Below are 18566 nucleotides of genomic sequence, written 5' to 3' on the forward strand. Positions count from 1 at the left end.
GGAGGGAGGGGGGGACTTTAATCCGAAAATCGCAATTGACTTAGGCGCACAGTGCATAACGGCACGGTTCTCATCGCCATAAAAGAACGGAAAGTGCGCAGTGTATCCGCTTTTACTTAACAATCAGCACCATTGTCGCGACGTAACGAGGTTTAACTTAACGATTAACTAACGCTACGCGGCCCCCTTCGTCTTTTGGCACGAGCGGATAGCCTTCCGGTATGCCGCGAGAAATTAGTACGCGAAAAGTATCCGCGGACGCGCATTATAAACTAGGAAGGAAAACTACTACTATTAGCGTCAGCAGAATCGGCGATAGAAAGCTATTAAGATTTCCGGATCTGCGGCTCACGCTGAATTAACCCCGCAGCGTACAACAATGCATGCTTGCATAATCAAGCGTTTCTCGCGCACTAAAGATTTTTAAGACGCGATTATTCGGCGCGATATAAATCACCAGCGCGCCCCACAGTATGACAAAATATTGATATCTCGCTGATAGAGCGTCGCTAGCAAATAAAAAAGAAAATAAATTGTACACTGCAGGGTCAATGTCCGATCCGCTCGCGCCAAAATGTTGGCCGTTCTATTTTGATTCGATAGGTGGGATTCTTCTTTGTCGTAGATCACTGTTCGCCAGATAGAAGAAGATTGTAGAGAAAGAAGTGACGGAAAATCCCGAAACTTCCAATTATAATCCAAGCAATTAGTTCGAATACATGTTTTCTAAAAAACAATGTTGCTACCAAGAGAGAAAGGAAATTGAGCTTCGATTACGATCTCAAACGAAAATGTTTTCCGAAGTATCTCTGTGCGAAAATAGATTACCGAAAGAACTTTACACGCAAAGACAATGGCGGCCGGGAGTCTTCGCACGTTTCATAGATCGGTGACGCAACTGGAAAGATTGGCGAACATTGTCCGACGCGTTTTACAATTTTCTTCTTTTTTTTTTTCAAGGAAGTCCCACCGCGCTTCCCTGAAAATTGCGTTGTAGTCCAGCATGGCATCTAGCGTTGTCTCTTCGCGGTATCCGATCATCCGCTCGCGATAATAACAGAACAAAGGCAGGACGACGAATCAGGAAGCCACCGCCACGGTTCTCGATGACGAAAAGTCATTGTGTTAATCTCGCGTAATCCTTATCTCTTCTCCGTTGGAGCGCCTTCTTATCCGCTGCATTTCGATCGTCTCCTGATTCAATCGACCCTCGTTCCTCGTAACGTTATATCATCTCGGATAATACTGGGAACCATGTTGACGGTGCTGACACAACGGAGAGTCGTACATCAGAAATCAGTCGTGGCACTTGGAGAAACGTTATATCTATATATTATATAAGCAACGTTGGTGATCGAGAATCCCGGCCGGGGAATCTTCATCCTTCCTCCGCGGAATATGGAGCATCTCTACATTGGCGAGACCACTATTCTATTCACCATTGTTCTTCCCCTCTCTCACATTTCTCCATTCCGGGGCGGAAAATTCATGATCAGCCGCGATTGCTTGAGAGAACATCGGTAACGGGCGGCAGTTCGATTCGACGAGCGGTCTCGCTATCGAGACCATCGAGTCGAACCAAGGCCGTCCGGCGTAGCGAAATCCAGCGTCGACGCGGTATCGGATGATGTGCTCTTCGCGATAAAACGTGATGCTACAACGTGGCAAAGCGGATGAACAATGACGGAACTGTTACGAGGCGCTCGTTGGGGGAGCCCTCGAGAGCCGCGTCCTGGACAGATCAGGCGGAAGCGGGTCGTAGGGCGTCGCGTTGAAGCCGACGTATCGGTTGTTCTTCTTGTGGAGGAATCCGCCGGTGAACGGATCCGTCTTGTAATAAATCACCCGTCTGATGCCGAACGGATCGATGTAGCCGAACGAGCCGACGTTGCCGTCGGGCTCCCGCTCTTCCTCGTGGTACTGCCTCCTTAAATAATACTGGAATCCGTTCGCCGTGCTGTGAGTGCCGTCGTACGGCGGAAGATCGCCCGGGTCGTTTCGGGAAATGGGCGACTGATAGCTCGGCCTGACGGAGGAACCGCCGATAGCAGGGTCGTAAGGAGCTTCGAGAATCTGGGTCGGCGGTCGAGCTGTAGAACCGCGATAGTACGTAGCTTGCGGTCGATAATAGGTGTCCAGGCTCTGGAGTCCAGATGGGGAGTATCGACTCGAGTAATAATTGTTCCGTAAAATCGGCCGGGGTCTGATGGTCGTCGGAGTATAATAACCGGAAGTGATGTCGTTGCCGGACAATGGCACGACGGCATTAGGATCCGGTCGTCTGTAACGAATGGTTGAAGACTCTTTACAAATTTCTGTAGTGGATATTACATTTTTTTAAAGCTGATTTTTAACGTGTATATTTTAGTCTCTTTCTGTCAGTTTATAACACATTGACTTTCCGACTTCTCGACCGCTCTTTACCTGAAGGGATTAGGTGGCCTTTTGGGTCTGGCTAAGACTCCAGTCTGCGCCGGGACCTTCTTTGTTTCCGCCACCGCGTCTTGAATGGGTCGATCCTTGCCCACGTAAACCATCTTTGACCTGAAAGGATTTCAGCGATAAACTCGTCACTCGGCACTTAATTACCGGTTATTGGTTTCTAATTTTGGTTAAGCCCCGGCGTTGTTTCGAATATTAATTTTGTCATTAATTCTATGGTCAGATTACCTTAGTATTCGGAATCCCTCGTGGTCGGCGATGTAGTCCTTCAATCGTAAATATCCGAGAGGGTCTAACCAGCCTTCGGTGCCAATCACCGTGCCATCAGCCAATCTCTTCTCTTTCCTATACTGGCCGTTCGCTGTTTGAAAGCGAAAGAATCTCTCCGGACCCTCATCGGTCTGAATGTGATATTGTGTATTGGGATTTAGGTTCCAGCCGCTTCTCTGGGCCTCGATCTCGTCCGCTGTCAGACACAGCGCCGAAACCTGCAATGTAAACCTACTTAAATCGTTTTTCCGCGTCGCGTTAACCGCGTCAATCATTATTGCTTAATATGGAAAATACGACATGGGAAATAAAATACTGAGTATCTTGTTTAAATTTTAAAAAATCTTCAAGATGTCTTTTAGACATGCGTAGACATGTTTGGGCAGTTCGATAAGCCTTAAATGAGAGATCAAGTCAATTAACATTTATAACTCTGTTATAAATAAAAGGCGAAGAATCGATTAGAAATTAAAATATGCGTAGAGGATAAATTTGCTTCTTGTTTCTCGCATTCTTAAAATACATACAGAAATCGTCACGTTTTGGATAGAAGATCTAAGATAAAAATAGAATTTTGCCTGAAAAGACTGTGCGAAAGAAAAATGGAATATTTAACGTACACAGTTGGAAAATTTGTGTTTTCTTGTTAAAAGAAATGCCCGTTAAAATTTTTGTGTTAAATGGTTAACACATTCATGTGTTAATTTAACAGATTGCTCTTATGTTAATTGACCTTAAATGTAAAGTTATTAAAATAACTGAAAAGAAATGTTAAAACAACACAATGTTTACTTATTTTGTAATCTTACACAATACATATGTTCTATATTATTAGTAACAAGATTTATCTGTTAAAATTTACAGAATGAAATGTTGATTTTATTCTATATAACATAAGAGAGTGATCTCGGACCATTTTGGCTTATTACATCTGGACCTGGATAGATCAGTTGGAAGAGCACTCGCCTGGCAAGCTGAAGGTCCTAGGTTCGAATCCTAGCCCGTTACTTTTCTCGCCGAAAAATAAGTGGCGTGTCTTATTGTTAGTGCCTACCTCCCCGAAGATACATTCCTGTTTATTATGAAATGTAAAAATTACATTTTTTAAATTCATTTTGTCATTAAAAAAATATGTTAAGTTTACACAAAATTTATGTTAAATGATTTTGAGATTTGCATTTATTTTGTGTTAAAATATTAACAGACTATTAGTGTGATCCTTTAACATATCCAGATTAACATATCCAGATTAAATTAACACAAAAATTTGTGTGGACCGTTTGGGACATGTGGTATCTGTTAAATTTAACACAAATTTTTCAACTGTGTAGTATTGTTATAAAAGAAATATAATTATTAATTTAATAAAGTAACATCCAACTCTTCATTCTAGCCAGCTGTCATCACGACTCCAATTACGAGCAAGAGGATAGGTATTTACGATCTACAGGCACGTACGCAAATTTCAAGTTGCCGGCCGATAACAAGAACACACACCGTGACAAGGTACGTGACCAGCTACGTGGGGTGTTCCTCGGCTAAAGGATTAGTCAGCATCGTTTCTCGGACTACGAGGCCTGTCTCTTTTCTTCTTTGCGATCTATACGGCTGCTCGTAGGCGCGGCGACGTATACTCCGCTTCGCCGGTCAATCGTAATCACTCCATTTACGGCGTTATGACCCGAAGACGACGAACGGCCCGCCTCGAGCGTGGCTTCGAACCAGCCAAGCTCGAGACGGCGGTACTTTATTTCGCCGAATTTTTTGCGGCGTCCGATAGTATTTCAGGCTCCGGTCATTTACGAGCATATATTACCGTCGCGATGGATGGATGGTGTTGCAATCATTAAAATACAATTGCAGTATCTGAATTCCAGTTGCACGAATTCAGGTTGTGGCTTTGTGCGAAAACGCTGCTGCGTATCGCACGCAGTGTTGTGCATAGATGATTTTAAACTTAGCTAGATAAAGATAAGATAAAAATATATAAATTTATCTTAGATAAGATAAAGATGATTTCGTTTTGAATATATCTAGATAAAAGATAAAATTATATGATGATTCATCTAGATAATTTTCAGATAATATTTTTAAGACTTCATGTAAACGCAGTAGAAAAAGTTATGAAAAAATTAAAGAAAAATATAAATTATAAAGGGGGATATAGAATATAATTCAGGTTAAGTTATATGACACACACATAAATGCATGGTCTACAGCGCCATCCATATTTAAATAGTGTAACTGTTAAGTATTTTTATGTGGCCCTAAACCAAATTATCTGTACGTTATCTTAGATAATTTAGTAAAGATAACACTTTCTTTTATCTAAGATGCAGATATAGATAATACTTTTTTTAAAATCTATATAAAGATAAGATGACACTAAAATTTTATCTAGATAATCATCTATGTAATTTTATTTAGATAACAGCAAACACTGATCACACGCATAGGCATATGCTTAAGAAACCGCGTCTCATCTTGTTGATTTCTTCATTATTCTCATTGAGCTCACGGTTGTTTTCAAGAGCATTTATATACGCGGCAAAACGAAGACTTCTTGCGGCGAATTTTTCACAGGCGGGAACACGTGGCAATGAACTATGATTTTTCATCGCAAGAAAAGATCGATCGATTATATTACAATTTATAATATATAAGTGTCAGTCTACAACGTCGAGTCGAACGATCCTTCTTCATAACTGGACTCGCAACTTCGTAATAATAATTAAAATCGTAAGCATCGCTACGTCATGTTTACGTGCAATCGAGTTCACGCGTAAACGAGGTTTCCGTGTGAATGAAATCACGTTCCGCTCTTCCTCGTTATCGGCACAAAAAAAACCCCGGGATCCGCAGGCTAATCCATGATTCATGATTACTCGCGCCTCGGAAATGCATAGAAAGTTAATAAAAAAAGAAGTCGGAAACACAACGAAACTTACGAAGCGATATCCTCGATCTGAGTCTGTATTCGTCGTTTAGCCGGAATACATTATAATGTACCACAATAATTCCGACCACGCGGGGAATGCGGTGCTTTCCATCGCGGTATCTTTCATAGCGGGGTACCATTGCGCACAAACACGGCGGTCACGTAAGAGATACTTATCCCTTCTATTGCGGATTTTGCGTGGGATTGACCAAGACCACGAGGTCCGCCTCTCGTCGGTCCATATTAAGAGATGCTGGACCGACCGAGCATTAGGGCCGACGTATTGACGCAGCGAAAATTTTCTCGCGAAATAATAACGTCTTTCGGTGAAATGGCGAGAGGGTGACGTTTCCCTCCATAAATTGAAAACAAACTGTCAGCCAGGCTCCTCAATATATAAAATAGCTGCGTAAAAATGTATACGAGAAGAGGACGGGATACGAAGAGAGGCACAGAAATATTTGTAGCCGTGCACTGGGGACAGGGGGAGATTAAATTTCCCTTAAGCAGTATACTCAGCTCCAGGAATTACATGGCGAGTGAAGTTTTGTTTTATGGGACACGACACGTGGGGTCAAGGCACGCCACAGCTGACCTTGGACCTCTCCATGTATCGCACGTGCGCTTAATATCCATCACGTTGCTGCATCTCGTTGCCGGGAAGAATTCACACTCGGGATTGCTTCGGTATCCTTGAAACTGGTTCACTACGTGTTATCGCTGCGAGGCACTTTGACTTGAGAAATGGTCGCGTTGTAGGAGTCGGACTCAATGTTAGGTTGATATCCTTGAAACGTATCGACCTCGCGGCTTTGTTTCCACGTATGAAATACGTTCTGTTAAAATATCTAAGCATTTACATGAAGCTGACTATCTAACGTTCTATTTATAGACGTAAGACTCTTCAAGGGATGCTCGATACGTAGTTACCCTGTAGTTTGGAGAACGAGAGGGGCTCATAAAAAGTAAGCCCCGCCGTCTTTCATGACATAATCTATACGGTTTCTAGGGTGAAGGCTTTTTCTTTCCGGCAGTCGCAATTCGCTCTCGTTCTTCCGAGAACCATTGGATACTTTTTCTCCCTTCCGTCTCTATCAAAATTATAGTGCTCGCAAGCAAGTATTAATTTCCTCCCGAGCGGACATTTTTTCTTTTTCGAAGACGTCAAAGTGGAAGATGGGATACGTCATATCTTCAGTCAACGAGAGACATTGATGAGTTGCCTAGTTCTATAAACGCAAAATCCCGTACTAATCCCGCGAAAGTAACGCAAAATATGTATGTTATTCATGTGCACGTATAGAGTAAAAACGCGTTATTCATTATCGCTCAGTAATTTTAAGCAAAGATTGAAACCGGTCGTGTCTGTAAGCATTAATTAAAGTTAACTGAAGTTTAACTGATTCTCTCTTTCTCTCCCTCGCCTCGTTCTCTCTCTCTATCTATATATATCTCCCTGTTTCTTTTTAAATGCACGAAGACCCAGCATGAGAAAGTACTTTAATATCTTAAGACGAGAGCAACGAGTCCCCTCGCTCGAAACTTACCGCAGTCAAAGAGTTATTTTGCGGATAATTACGAAGCCAAGCTGGGACCATAAACAATCGAGACATGGGATAAATTGCGTTAAGTATCAAGGACTCAACACGAATTTCATTCACGTCGCATAATAGCGCGCGATTCTCAGGAGCCTCGGTGTTCCCGACGCGTCTATAACCACGCCGTGCATCAATTTTCCATCCTCGAAGGAAAGCCGTCGTTTCGGCCGGCGGTTTTGTACGAGGTCGTCCAGCCGCGCGATTAACTCGCTAAATTATCATTGCACCGTCCATTGTCCGCCGACCGACTGCCGTCGGTCACGGTGATTTCACCTTTGCACAGGAGCCGCCGCGGCTCCTTTCGCTCGCTTCCGCCGTTCTCCATCCTCTCGCGCGATCTCCTCTCTCATTAAAAACACCCACGCTCCGCGCGGTGTTCTCACGTGCCTGATCACGTGATATAATCTGGGATTATAATGAAATTGCGCGCTCGGGAAATTGGCGACATTGGTAGCCGACAATGAATTCGGTGCTTGCAGGAAAAGGATATTGCTACGTTAATTGCGGAGGTAATTAGCTAGCAAGGAGGAGAAATTAACGAGATCCTCGGTCGATTGCTCTTGGGATTCATCTTGGACAATTAACTTGGCACTGACACATTTCTATCGCTTAATTGATCACGCAAATTTTCGAAGCTTAGTGCCCACGGTACTATGCAACGTCAAAGCGTGAATAGTATATGCATGCGTGAAAACAAATGGCACGCATTTAAATCACAAATATAAGACAAACATAAGATTAATTACTTACGACAAATATAAGATTAATGGAGTGGCTAATTATATATAGAATAAAGTGTTACAATTTCTACAATTTTTATTATACATATATTACTCTGTCACGCGGTATTAGTCTCCAAAATAAAAATCATTTCTGGTTTAGGTCCTTATCAAGTGTGCCAAATGTGGTTCCAATTTCATTTGACAAAACTTCGTAACAAGGTAGGCCGGCAATCATAAAGGCCTAAACCAAAGGCCGAAACGTCGTGAAAGCGTATTTAATAAATGTGGCCGGCTGAGCTCGATTGAAACTTGAAATTTTATTTATATTAATACGGGCAATCTCTGATGAAATATACCGTTTAAAAATGATTTCTTTTAGATTAAAAAAGAAGATTACTGAATTATTTTTAAATATTATTGTTCGTTCATTTGATATTATTGAGCACCGCCTTTTATTTCTTGGGCGTATCGTCGCCAGCAAGAATGCCTTTGAATCTCCGAAGCATATGCCTCGGGTCTGTAGCGCGCGAAGGCCTGCCATCATCGTCGGTGGCATCTTGCGGTGACCCAACCACATCGCATACAATCGTGATATTACGGATCATAATTGCAGATAGTGTCACACGAGGGAGATACGTGACAAATGCGCGATCTCGTTTGCGATCTCACTTGGTATTCGAGGAGCGTCGGCGTTTCATGAGCGCACGTCGCGGCCTTCGCACGAGCGCGCGCTAATTGATATTCGGCGTGCGTGATATTAATTGCTTTCGCGTAGCTTCGCTACGATATTTACGACACAAGGATATCGGTTCTCGTATCCCAATTCTTTTCAAATCTAAATACCTGCTCCTCGTGTACCAGCCACTTCCCTTTCGGTTTAGTAACTCATCGTGCACGCCAGAATTAGCGATACGTGTTCTAAACTGCGAGTTTGATATCCGAAGTTGTTTCACGTTACTATTTTACTTTCACTTCATTTCTTCTCGGTATTTACATTCAGCGTTTAAAGATGCGTGCTTCTAATTCCATTCAAATGCAAAGGCAGATTCTTATTTTGTTAGCGATTAACAATATATTTCAAACTCTGCCACTTTAATACTCTTTTAATTACTCAGCTTATTTAAATGACAATGACGTTGAATGATAATATTAGCCTATCTCGGTTAATCATAGTGTAGTATTGAAAAATACGCTGTGAGAATAATTAACAATAATAGGGGCGCATGCTAAATATTTTTATGATTGTTGCATTAAGAAAATATTGTCGTGCCAGGTAAAATAATTTTTCACTATACAATTATATTGTAATTAATATCTAGGATCTTGTTTTCTCACAGCCTTTTAATTAATGTTCATTAACAACGAAAATTATAAGAAAAGCCTTTATACCTTGACTTGACTTATTCTTTCACTTTCCTTGACTTAACAAGTGGCAATTATTTGGTTTCGTTCCCAGAAAATTCAATAGCTCTCCTAAGTAGGCCAATATTAACAATATGTACGTTTCGTCTTACTGCATATTTAGATATTGCCAATTCTTTGAACATTCTTGTACTAAACGAATCATACTTAAGACCTGACAGCCACGTTCGGCGCCAAGTGCGCGATAATGATTCGGCATTGAGTTTACAGTCGAGCGTTGTCAATTACTCTGGAAACAGAGCTGATCCTGATGATTGACGTGAATCTGGGCTGCATTGATAGTCACGCACGCGTTTTTATATTGCCCGATGGCACGGGAAGAAGAGAGAGAACGTCCTCATCTGTTACACTTCCATCCACGCGATCTTCACGGTACCGCGCGTTCGTGCATCGAACTCTCCCGGAGTAGGAATAGGAGCCCGGTGGCTCTTTCACGAGCGCATCCTCGACTTTCATGAACGCCTTCCACAAATCACGCCGGGTGTCAGTTTCGATCGAGCGATGACGTGAATATATGCGTGGCAGATTGTATTCGACGAGTGTGCGGAACAATCAGCGGTTTTACCGGCACGCAAATGCAGTTACGCAAATCATCCCGAGCCGTCACCGTTAAATGTATGCAAAGTATCGTACACTCCTTTGACAGACGTAAACACCTGCGGTTCGTAATCTAAAGCTATAATTGTTGTACGTGAAACGTGGGTTCGGGCAATTTCGTAAATTATCGTAAGGCCGTGTCGGAATCTCCCGTTCGATATTCGGCTTCTGAAATTCTTCAAAATATCTGTCAGATTCATTATTCAAAATGTCTGTTTTACAATTAGTCTCGTTTCTAGATTTTAATGTAGCTCTTCCGATGTTCATATGTTTCTAACGAGCATTTATAAATTCCCTCGATTTGCGCTCTCGTTAATTATACATACTCGTGCGAATATGGTAATCAATTCTTTTACGCGAATCTCTAGTTTCATTACCAATGTCAATACTGCTGTACAAAGTTCATCATTGCAATCATGAAAATAACAAGATTACGTAACGCGTAGCTGTTTCGCCGATTCATTTGCCAGTTACTATTGGATGACTTGAGAGACGGTAATCACCACCTTGCGACCGGCGCTTTACTCAATCGAGGATCTTGAAGTGACGTCGAGTCCCAATGTCAATGCCAATTAGTTAACAAAGTTGCACGTCTACGGGAAGGTCAACGCTTTCGGAAATATTTTCATCAATATCTTATATGCCAATGAACTTTTGCCTTGCCATCAGTTGCTGATTTAATTCACTCTGATTATCCTCTCGTAATCTAGATATGTATATGCGCGCTCATAAGTAGAAAAACAAAAAGCGCACAAGTTGCTCGCGGGATCGAATTAATTATTTTTAAGTTGGCTCCCGGTAAACGTGCAGTATATTAATATATTCTGAAATTAGTCGTAAATCTATATGTGTACTGCATACTCATAAATCCTACCGTCAAGAGATTGAGGCACAGACACGTTCGCAAAATCATGGTCACTGGTGCTTTGCAATACGCGTTCCTCGAGTTTCCTCTTCGTCGTTTTTGCAGCCGATCGCCGAGCCGAAACGTTCACTTACTCCTCGAGCAAAAGCCGCCCATTTACATACATTACAGTCTCCACTGCGATAACTGCACGAAGAAATTTCTCGATCAAAATAATCGAAACCTGGAACCCACATACAGGTATCTTCTTAATTATGATGCTAAATAACGAGACCGATCTTAATCTCCGGAGTGAAAGAAGGAAAGCAAGGCAAGTGCAGGATCGGCATTTAAAAGTTCACGAACGTCGAAAGAGACGAAGGGGGGGGGGGAGAGAAAAATCACCTACTTTCGCGGACCGGATGAGACTGCGGAAGAAGAGAAACGGAAGAGGATGTCGACGCGGACATCGGCTGCGCCGATGTCGTCGAGGCGGAGCGAGAGGACGCGATACTGTGACTGAGAACCGGCGGTGTCCCTGCATTTCCAGATCCGCCGTACACGACGGATCTACGCTCCTTCCCTCGCGACCATCCCCCTCCGTAGGAAGCCGCGAGACGGTTTTTCCCGGCGACCGAGACCGCGCCCGCCCACCATCGCGCGTACTCCACATTCGCGCGACGCGTGTTCCCGGACGGGCCTTATATATTATTAGCTTGTGGCACGCGTAATCGTTGCACGCGCCGCACGTGATCTCGCGGCGATCCTCTCGGATGACGTAAAGGGGTAGCGATTCGGTCCATATAAGCCCAGACCATCTTCTGCCAGGCATCTCTACGATTTGTCACAAGAAGAGTCTTTGTGGACGTAAATTCTTCGAAAAGTGAACTTCCCGATTTTTGCTGGAATATTAATGTATACGTGGTACGAAAGCCTCGACGTTGAAAAGTTATTTGAGAAAATATAAAGATACGTCGGAATAATATTCCTTTCACTTTGGACGAACTCTTATTTGTTAACAATATATCATTAGGAGAATCGAGAGTCTTGAATATTTAATTCGTCTCGCGTGATCGATAATTGTTTATATCCATACGTAATCGCCAGTCATAAAAAGCACGCGATCTTTGAGAGCAACATTGAGGAAGCTATAAACGGCAGAAAATTGCATTGTGAGAGTCGTAACTGTCGTTGAGCGATGCGAAAGATCGAGGTCTCGCGTAAGGTAGTGTTCAGGATGTATATTATGGGAAACCGTCACACCCCTTGATGTGCATAATCGATACTTGTGATACGAGCCTGTTTCTTAAGATGAAGCGTAGTAAAGGGTGTAACTCCACTGTAAAAAGAATAGTGCAAATGTAGGGAATGTTTCTTAAGATTCTTAAAACGTTGCTTCAGACTTCATTCGATTGAGAAATTTAGTAGCATGAAAAAAATATCATATGCATATTCATCTGATATTTTTGTACTATCGACAACTTAATATATTATAATATTATATATGTATATTATAATATTAATAACTTTTATGCAGTGTTTCAAGCTTCATTTACAAACGATAACATCTTTTTCATGAATAAAATGAATCTTAATTACGTCGATTACAACTCAAGGGTATATCATTCAGGATGCGTCAATCAACGGAGGATGCTTTACACGCATTTATCGATTATCGATTAAATTATGCGTTTCACACAGACTTTTAATATCGATTTGCGTACTTTTTTCTTCGGGAAACCGGAAAGACCTGTGCCACTTTTATTATCAACATTGCGTTAGATTCCCACAATGCGTATCCTTGATACAGCGATTCCCAGGACCTCGACGACAGTAGCCGGAAGGAACGTTGCAAGTTTATGTCATCTCGCACATTTGCGTCATCTTCGGGTCAGGCAATCGCCGTTCCGTAATCATCGTTCGCATTACCCGTAATCATCTGACGAAACGGACGCCGCCAACCTGACGTTCCTTTTAGTCACCGGAAGAATTGGTCATTTGCGTAAAAAAAACTGCCTCGTCTCATGTCGCCAGCTCGCGACACACATGGTGACGTACGTGTCGCGGCGTCTCTTCTTCGTGGAAATAATATGCATTAGGACTGAGAACAGCAGAATATTCATGCTTTTCCTATTTTGAGATACGTGGCAAAGAAAACGATTTTATATATCCATTACTTAAATATGCGGAAAAGTTATGTTCACTGTGAGAGTACAACGTTTTTGTCTAGAAAAGAAGATGTAACATTATCGGCTAATAATTATTATTCAATCATTTTTACGGTTAAATAATAATTTCATTCTCAAGTCTTTATGTCATATGAATTTTTCTAGTGGAATTTCAAGGTTTCTTTGTCGAGAACAGACCCTGCTTTTGCGTATACACGGCACATACCTATAAATTCAGCTCCTTTGTAATGACATGCTTTTTCAGCTAATGAATATCAAACGGATCATTCGGTCGAGAAAGCGTATAACTTGCAAAAACGGTTGCAAAGCGTTTTTTTTCTGCCGCCGATATACACAGAGATAGACGTTATCGCGTGCGCGGGCGCGGAGAGTCGCGCGATAGAGAGGTAAATGAAGTAAATGAAATTCTGTCTACGAAGTTATCGTCTTCTCGAGTATCGCCACGATCCGGATAAGTAATTTCCAGCGCAGCGTGAAATCCAGTTTTACTGCAGAGGCTTCGTTTCCTCGCGTTACCAGTGAACGACATCGCGTTTCCACGGTGGAGAAATGGTCGTGGACGACGAAAAATAAACAGCATCCAACGCTTCACGCTTTACAACGCCTTCGGCGCTCGTTACACTTACAATTTCATAAATATCGCGTGAAATCGAAAGTCCAGAGATAGCATATCTCGCGCGCCGAGAAAACTCTCAAGTATCAACGAGTACAGTGTGTGGGACGTGCAAAGATGTAACACACAAGAGAAATAATCGTCACGGTAGGAAAGTACATCGTTTTATCATAAATTGCGCAACTGCATTTGTTGATTATGTAATATTGCAAAATGGCGGGAGAAATCACTCACACATACAATACGAAAAGGAGTTTATAACAAGAACACTTCAGATGACTCCACTTTTAATTCGCAGTGGATGGCAAGAATGCCAAGAGAGGGACGTCATCGAACACGTTTCTCTCTTTCATCATCGATGAGTCGAAAACTACACTTCTATGTTCTATCACCTCTACTTCCTACTTTTAAAAACGTCGTGCTGGCAGGACAGAGAGCCGCTGATTGTGAGAGCGACGACAAGATCGCTCTCGCGATTGTCCGAGGCGCGTGGGAGTGCACCTCATTCGCGTCCCTTCGGAACAAAGGCTTGAAGAGAGCCACTCTGGTCTTTTGACCAGAACCTTTCCCTACGTTAGACAGTAAATTATTTTACGCAAACATTGCACAATTTCAAAGTCGTAAACGGAAACGTCGCGATAAAACGTTTTGAAACGCATGTAACTTTTGTATAGTTTCATCAAGTGAAATCATTTGGAAATTGAAAGAAGAACATCAATACCTAATACCTGATACAGGTATAATAATCTGTCTAATTTTAATCGGACTTTGATAGAAGTGTGATGTTTTACATTCCTTTACAAGTACCAAGATATCAACACAGGAGATCAAGAAATAGGTCATCCAGGAAGGATGACTTTGAATGAATTTACGACAAAGAGAGAGCGACTTGATTTCAGACCGATGGAAAAAAGTTGGTGAATGAAGTGAGTTACTCGCGATATCGAGATCATCTGCCACGCTCGTGGGATACACGACGGACGAACCCGACTCGGTCCCGGCGTTCTGCCTTCCATCTGACGCTCGAGCGAGCCTTACCGCGTATTTTCTCCTTCGCTTGTCGCGCTTACGACGCGGCGCTTTCACTTTTACGAGAGGAGAGCAGAGGCGGCGTGTCGAGTGGATTGGCGCCGTCGTGCGTATGCGTGTGCGTGTGCGACATTCGATCTTCGATAGCGAATTTTCGGGAGCTCCTTCTGGCGGCTCGAAAGCAATGCCGTAACATATCCTTGTACGTATAATAGATTGCGAAAACAATCCGCAGGCCCCTTTGTAACACATCAATTTGCAGAGATCAGTTGCATTTCCACCGTGCATTTATTGCTTTTGGAGTTAAATCTGTTTAGTGGAAAAATTCATTCAGTCAGGTCGTGCGTGTAAATTGTTGCGAAAACGATTTGTGACATTGGATATTGAACACCCGCTATCTTATATAATATTAGGGGCCTGTCTCATAATGGGGGACTGTCCTCTATATTAAACGTGAAAATCGTTTTCACGAATATTATTTTGTTTTGCCTTGTACTACTCTGTCTCGTATTCTACCTTTGAGAAATATCACGCGTCACGTTGAGCAATGTCTACAAGAAAATATTGATTTTCCCACGAAAATGTTAATTTTCTATCGTATCTCGTAATCGAAGTTGATATTGATGCAATAACCAACTGGTAAATTAGAATTACATGTTTAACAATTAAGAAGATCGCGTATCGCGCACACGCGATATTTACGGGGTGCGAAGCGCGCGATGGTGCGCGTACAAACGAACAGTTTTGCACTCCCGCACGCGATGCAACGACTCGCACAAAGGAGCGTCGTCGCGAAATTAAGTTCTCACGGTCGGTGTACGTAGACTTACACTCGGGAAAATTGATAAAATCACGCGCTCATATGATCTCGATGCGTATGAGCGATATTGTCTGACATTGCGCGTATCCGCCAGTCGACGCCCCCACGCTGCTGTATACTGTTTCCTCGTTTTGTCTCTTGATTCATTTCATTTTATCGTAAGGAACGTCGCCATTGCGCATTGGGAAACCCGCGGATGTTCTAATATAATAAAAAATACTTAAATTGGTGTTTTACACTCGCGTGCATAACAATTGGCACTAATTATTTTGTATTTGGTCATAATCGCAGTTTTAAATAAAAAGAGAGAAAATGGAGCTTAATAATTGAAATAATTAAATTAATAATTACACGTTTTAATTAAATTGTATTTTTTCAAATATCGTTAAATTGCCATTATTTGTTCATTCAACTATAATTTCTACCGATAAAATAATGTAAGTTTATTCTTGAGTGTTAGGAGTAGTCTTTTTTACCAAACTGAAATTAAAATTAAGAAGAATACGAATATACATTATTATAAAAGTAAAATTCTATAGAGTCGTCATAGAATCAAACTTTTAATTTTGTATCACAAGAAACGACTGCTTGTAACGGCGGGTTTTCAAAAATGCAATGAAATTTAAAAACAGAAATAAAATAGCCAGGAAGATATATCGTCATTCAGGTAGAAAATGATATTAGTCTTTCAAAAACATATTAAAGTTACATTATTGATAGCGAACTTGCTATCAGGGAGATTAGAACTCACCACAAGCGGCAGGACGGAGGCGAGTCTCCGCCGCATTCTAGCACGGAGATTTCAACGACAGAGGAAGAGAAACAGACTGGGAACCGAGCTCCAAATTTTTCGCCGGGAACGGGAGATCGCGGGCGATCTTGTCGCGCTTAATCGTGTCCGATTACTGATCGAAACGGAGCCTACCAAGCCGAAGCCGGATCGCACTTGCGGCCTACACGTAAAGCAAGCCAAGGCTCCGTAGTTGGCAGGGCAGACCGAGACCCACGCAATTTTCCTTTACGGTTGTCCGTTCGACCGTGTGTCGGACACCAACGATTTCGATAGATAAACAATCAAAAGCTGATTTGGGCCTTCAGCATTTATTCTCTAAATATGTGCACGACGAAATTTCCATCGAATCCGATTTTCGTGCGGCGTTCTCTTAAAAATAATAAAATATTACATTTGAGGCACAAGTTCGCCATGACGCTGATGCAAGCAGTGACGCGAGCGATCAGCAATTCAAAAGAATCGGCACATTAGAAATTGTGTCATATGTACATGAAGTGACACATTTTTTCTTTTCAGAATATTTTAAAATAATTTCAAAAAAATTAGCAAACATGTTACAATTATGACAATCTAGTCATAACAGTTACAGCGTACTTACATAAATTATCGCCGAAATAATTCTATAAATATTATAAATATATTATAATATTTAAATTGTTGATTTGAAATAATATATTTTTTCATCATTATTTATTTTCTATTAAGATAGCAATATGAATTTTGTGAGCCAGCCAAATTATAGCCACATACTTGTCGTATTTCTAATGTTAATAATGAAACAACGCGTCACGCAGAGTATCTCAGAAATGAGAATCTTCCCATGGCAAATTTTGAATTCTAGCCATCACGTCGCACAACGGACGCGATTTCCGCGGCGTCTTGTAAGTGCGATTCTTTGTCTCACATGTCTTATCAGTTCTAAAGTGTGGAAACGCGAAATCGCATTCGATCAGTGTTGATTAATAAGAACCTAAGAATGCATTCTCAGCACTTGAATAGCAACGACAGCGTGAAATTTTACGAAACACCGGAAATACTTCTTGCACACGCATGACAACGAAATTGCAGAGCAGGAAAATGTAGCGTAATAATCGCCTTCGTGATCGCTCTACGTGAACGCGAGGCGGCGAACATTGCACATGTGTCTTTAAACGCCAATCGATGATCATGCCTGGAATATTTTCAAGAATCAAGGATACATATTTTTTAAGATTCTTTCCTACATCTACAACTTAGGTTGTTATTAAATCGACCAACGAAAGAGAAAAGGATAGTAAAGATTTGCTGTTAAGGGCAATATTTTATTATTGTGAATATTTTCGTGGGTCTATTGATCGTTTTAATTACACCAATTTCTTTACTTCAGAAAATTTTAGAACGAACCGAGAACAATGTGCCGTTATCTATCGCATTGCAAACTTAAAAAGACACTATCTGCTTCTTCTATCGCACGTGTGAAAATGTTGCTAAATTGCCGCATAACTGTGGGAATTTAGTAATTTCGGCGATAATTTATGCAAACGGACCTGTACTGCGATTGTTGTGGTTGTAGACAGTGGAATAATGTTCCATGGCAAACCGCCTACTTTGTCGGATGAAACTAGATCTGGCATGACAAACATTTACGACGCATGACGTAATTGCTAGACTTAAAATTTCGCGCCGTTACCGCACAGAATACTACGTCAGCTATAGCGATGTGGGCGCGTCAATTTTTTTTATTGTCCTCGAAGACGCCTGCATATCCTTGTCGCCGGACATTCACCCGGGATCATTGACCAGAGATGACAAAATCGAAAATTTAAGAAGACCGCAACCGAAGACTCGAACAAATAATCCTTTTATCTTTATTCTGCATGAACGATATTCACGGCTTAAATTCTCAATCGATTCTTACGAGATTTAAATAGATAACGCAGATTATAAAATACATTTGAGAATCCATGGACACTCTCCATACATATTTAGTTATTTTATCTATTATAATATGACAATGATACAGTAAATGAGCTAATCAATTTGTTCTATATATAAAGCCAATTAAATTCGTTTATTGCTAGAAACAATTTTTCCTCTAATACCTAAAAACTCACTGTCCGTTTTGGAGAGAACGCTAATATAAATACTGTATGAAAGGCCATCAACTGTCATTTTAATCTCGCACAAAAAGATCCGTTTAAAATATTCTCATTCAATAAGCCAATCATTACAACATTCTACAAAAAGCTATCGCCCGCTCGACTGAACACAAACGCGGCGCAATCTCATCGCAGACAAAACTGTCATTCA

The 18566-nt window shown here is 41.5% G+C and overlaps 1 protein-coding gene across 1 annotated transcript; it reads right to left on the bottom strand.

Moving 5' to 3' along the window:
- Window positions 1–20: 20 nt before the first annotated feature.
- LOC105561119 lies at window positions 21–11585 on the bottom strand. Its single transcript, XM_012010833.1, has 5 exons — window positions 11243–11585; window positions 10864–11077; window positions 2671–2930; window positions 2425–2544; window positions 21–2281 (listed from the first exon to the last, which is right to left on the bottom strand). Exons 2-5 carry the CDS (start codon window positions 10900–10902, stop codon window positions 1693–1695), a joined length of 1008 nt encoding a protein of 335 aa, XP_011866223.1. The 5' UTR covers window positions 10903–11077; window positions 11243–11585; the 3' UTR covers window positions 21–1692.
- Window positions 11586–18566: the final 6981 nt, after the last annotated feature.

Source organism: Vollenhovia emeryi, unplaced genomic scaffold, assembly GCF_000949405.1.
Source record: "Vollenhovia emeryi isolate VEMERY1.0 unplaced genomic scaffold, V.emery_V1.0 DF939211.1, whole genome shotgun sequence".
NCBI lineage: Eukaryota > Metazoa > Arthropoda > Insecta > Hymenoptera > Formicidae > Vollenhovia > Vollenhovia emeryi.

What these genes read in the sequence shown, in the direction of transcription:
- LOC105561119 (XM_012010833.1), bottom strand. Translation starts at nt 10,902, where the DNA reads ATGATTTTGCGAACGTGTCTGTGCCTCAATCTCTTGACG. An exon ending in TGTGCCTCAATCTCTTGACG is followed by an intron (nt 2,931 to 10,863) that starts GTAGGATTTATG and finishes TTTACATTGCAG; the next exon opens with GTTTCGGCGCTGTGTCTGAC. An exon ending in GAGGGATTCCGAATACTAAG is followed by an intron (nt 2,545 to 2,670) that starts GTAATCTGACCA and finishes AAATCCTTTCAG; the next exon opens with GTCAAAGATGGTTTACGTGG.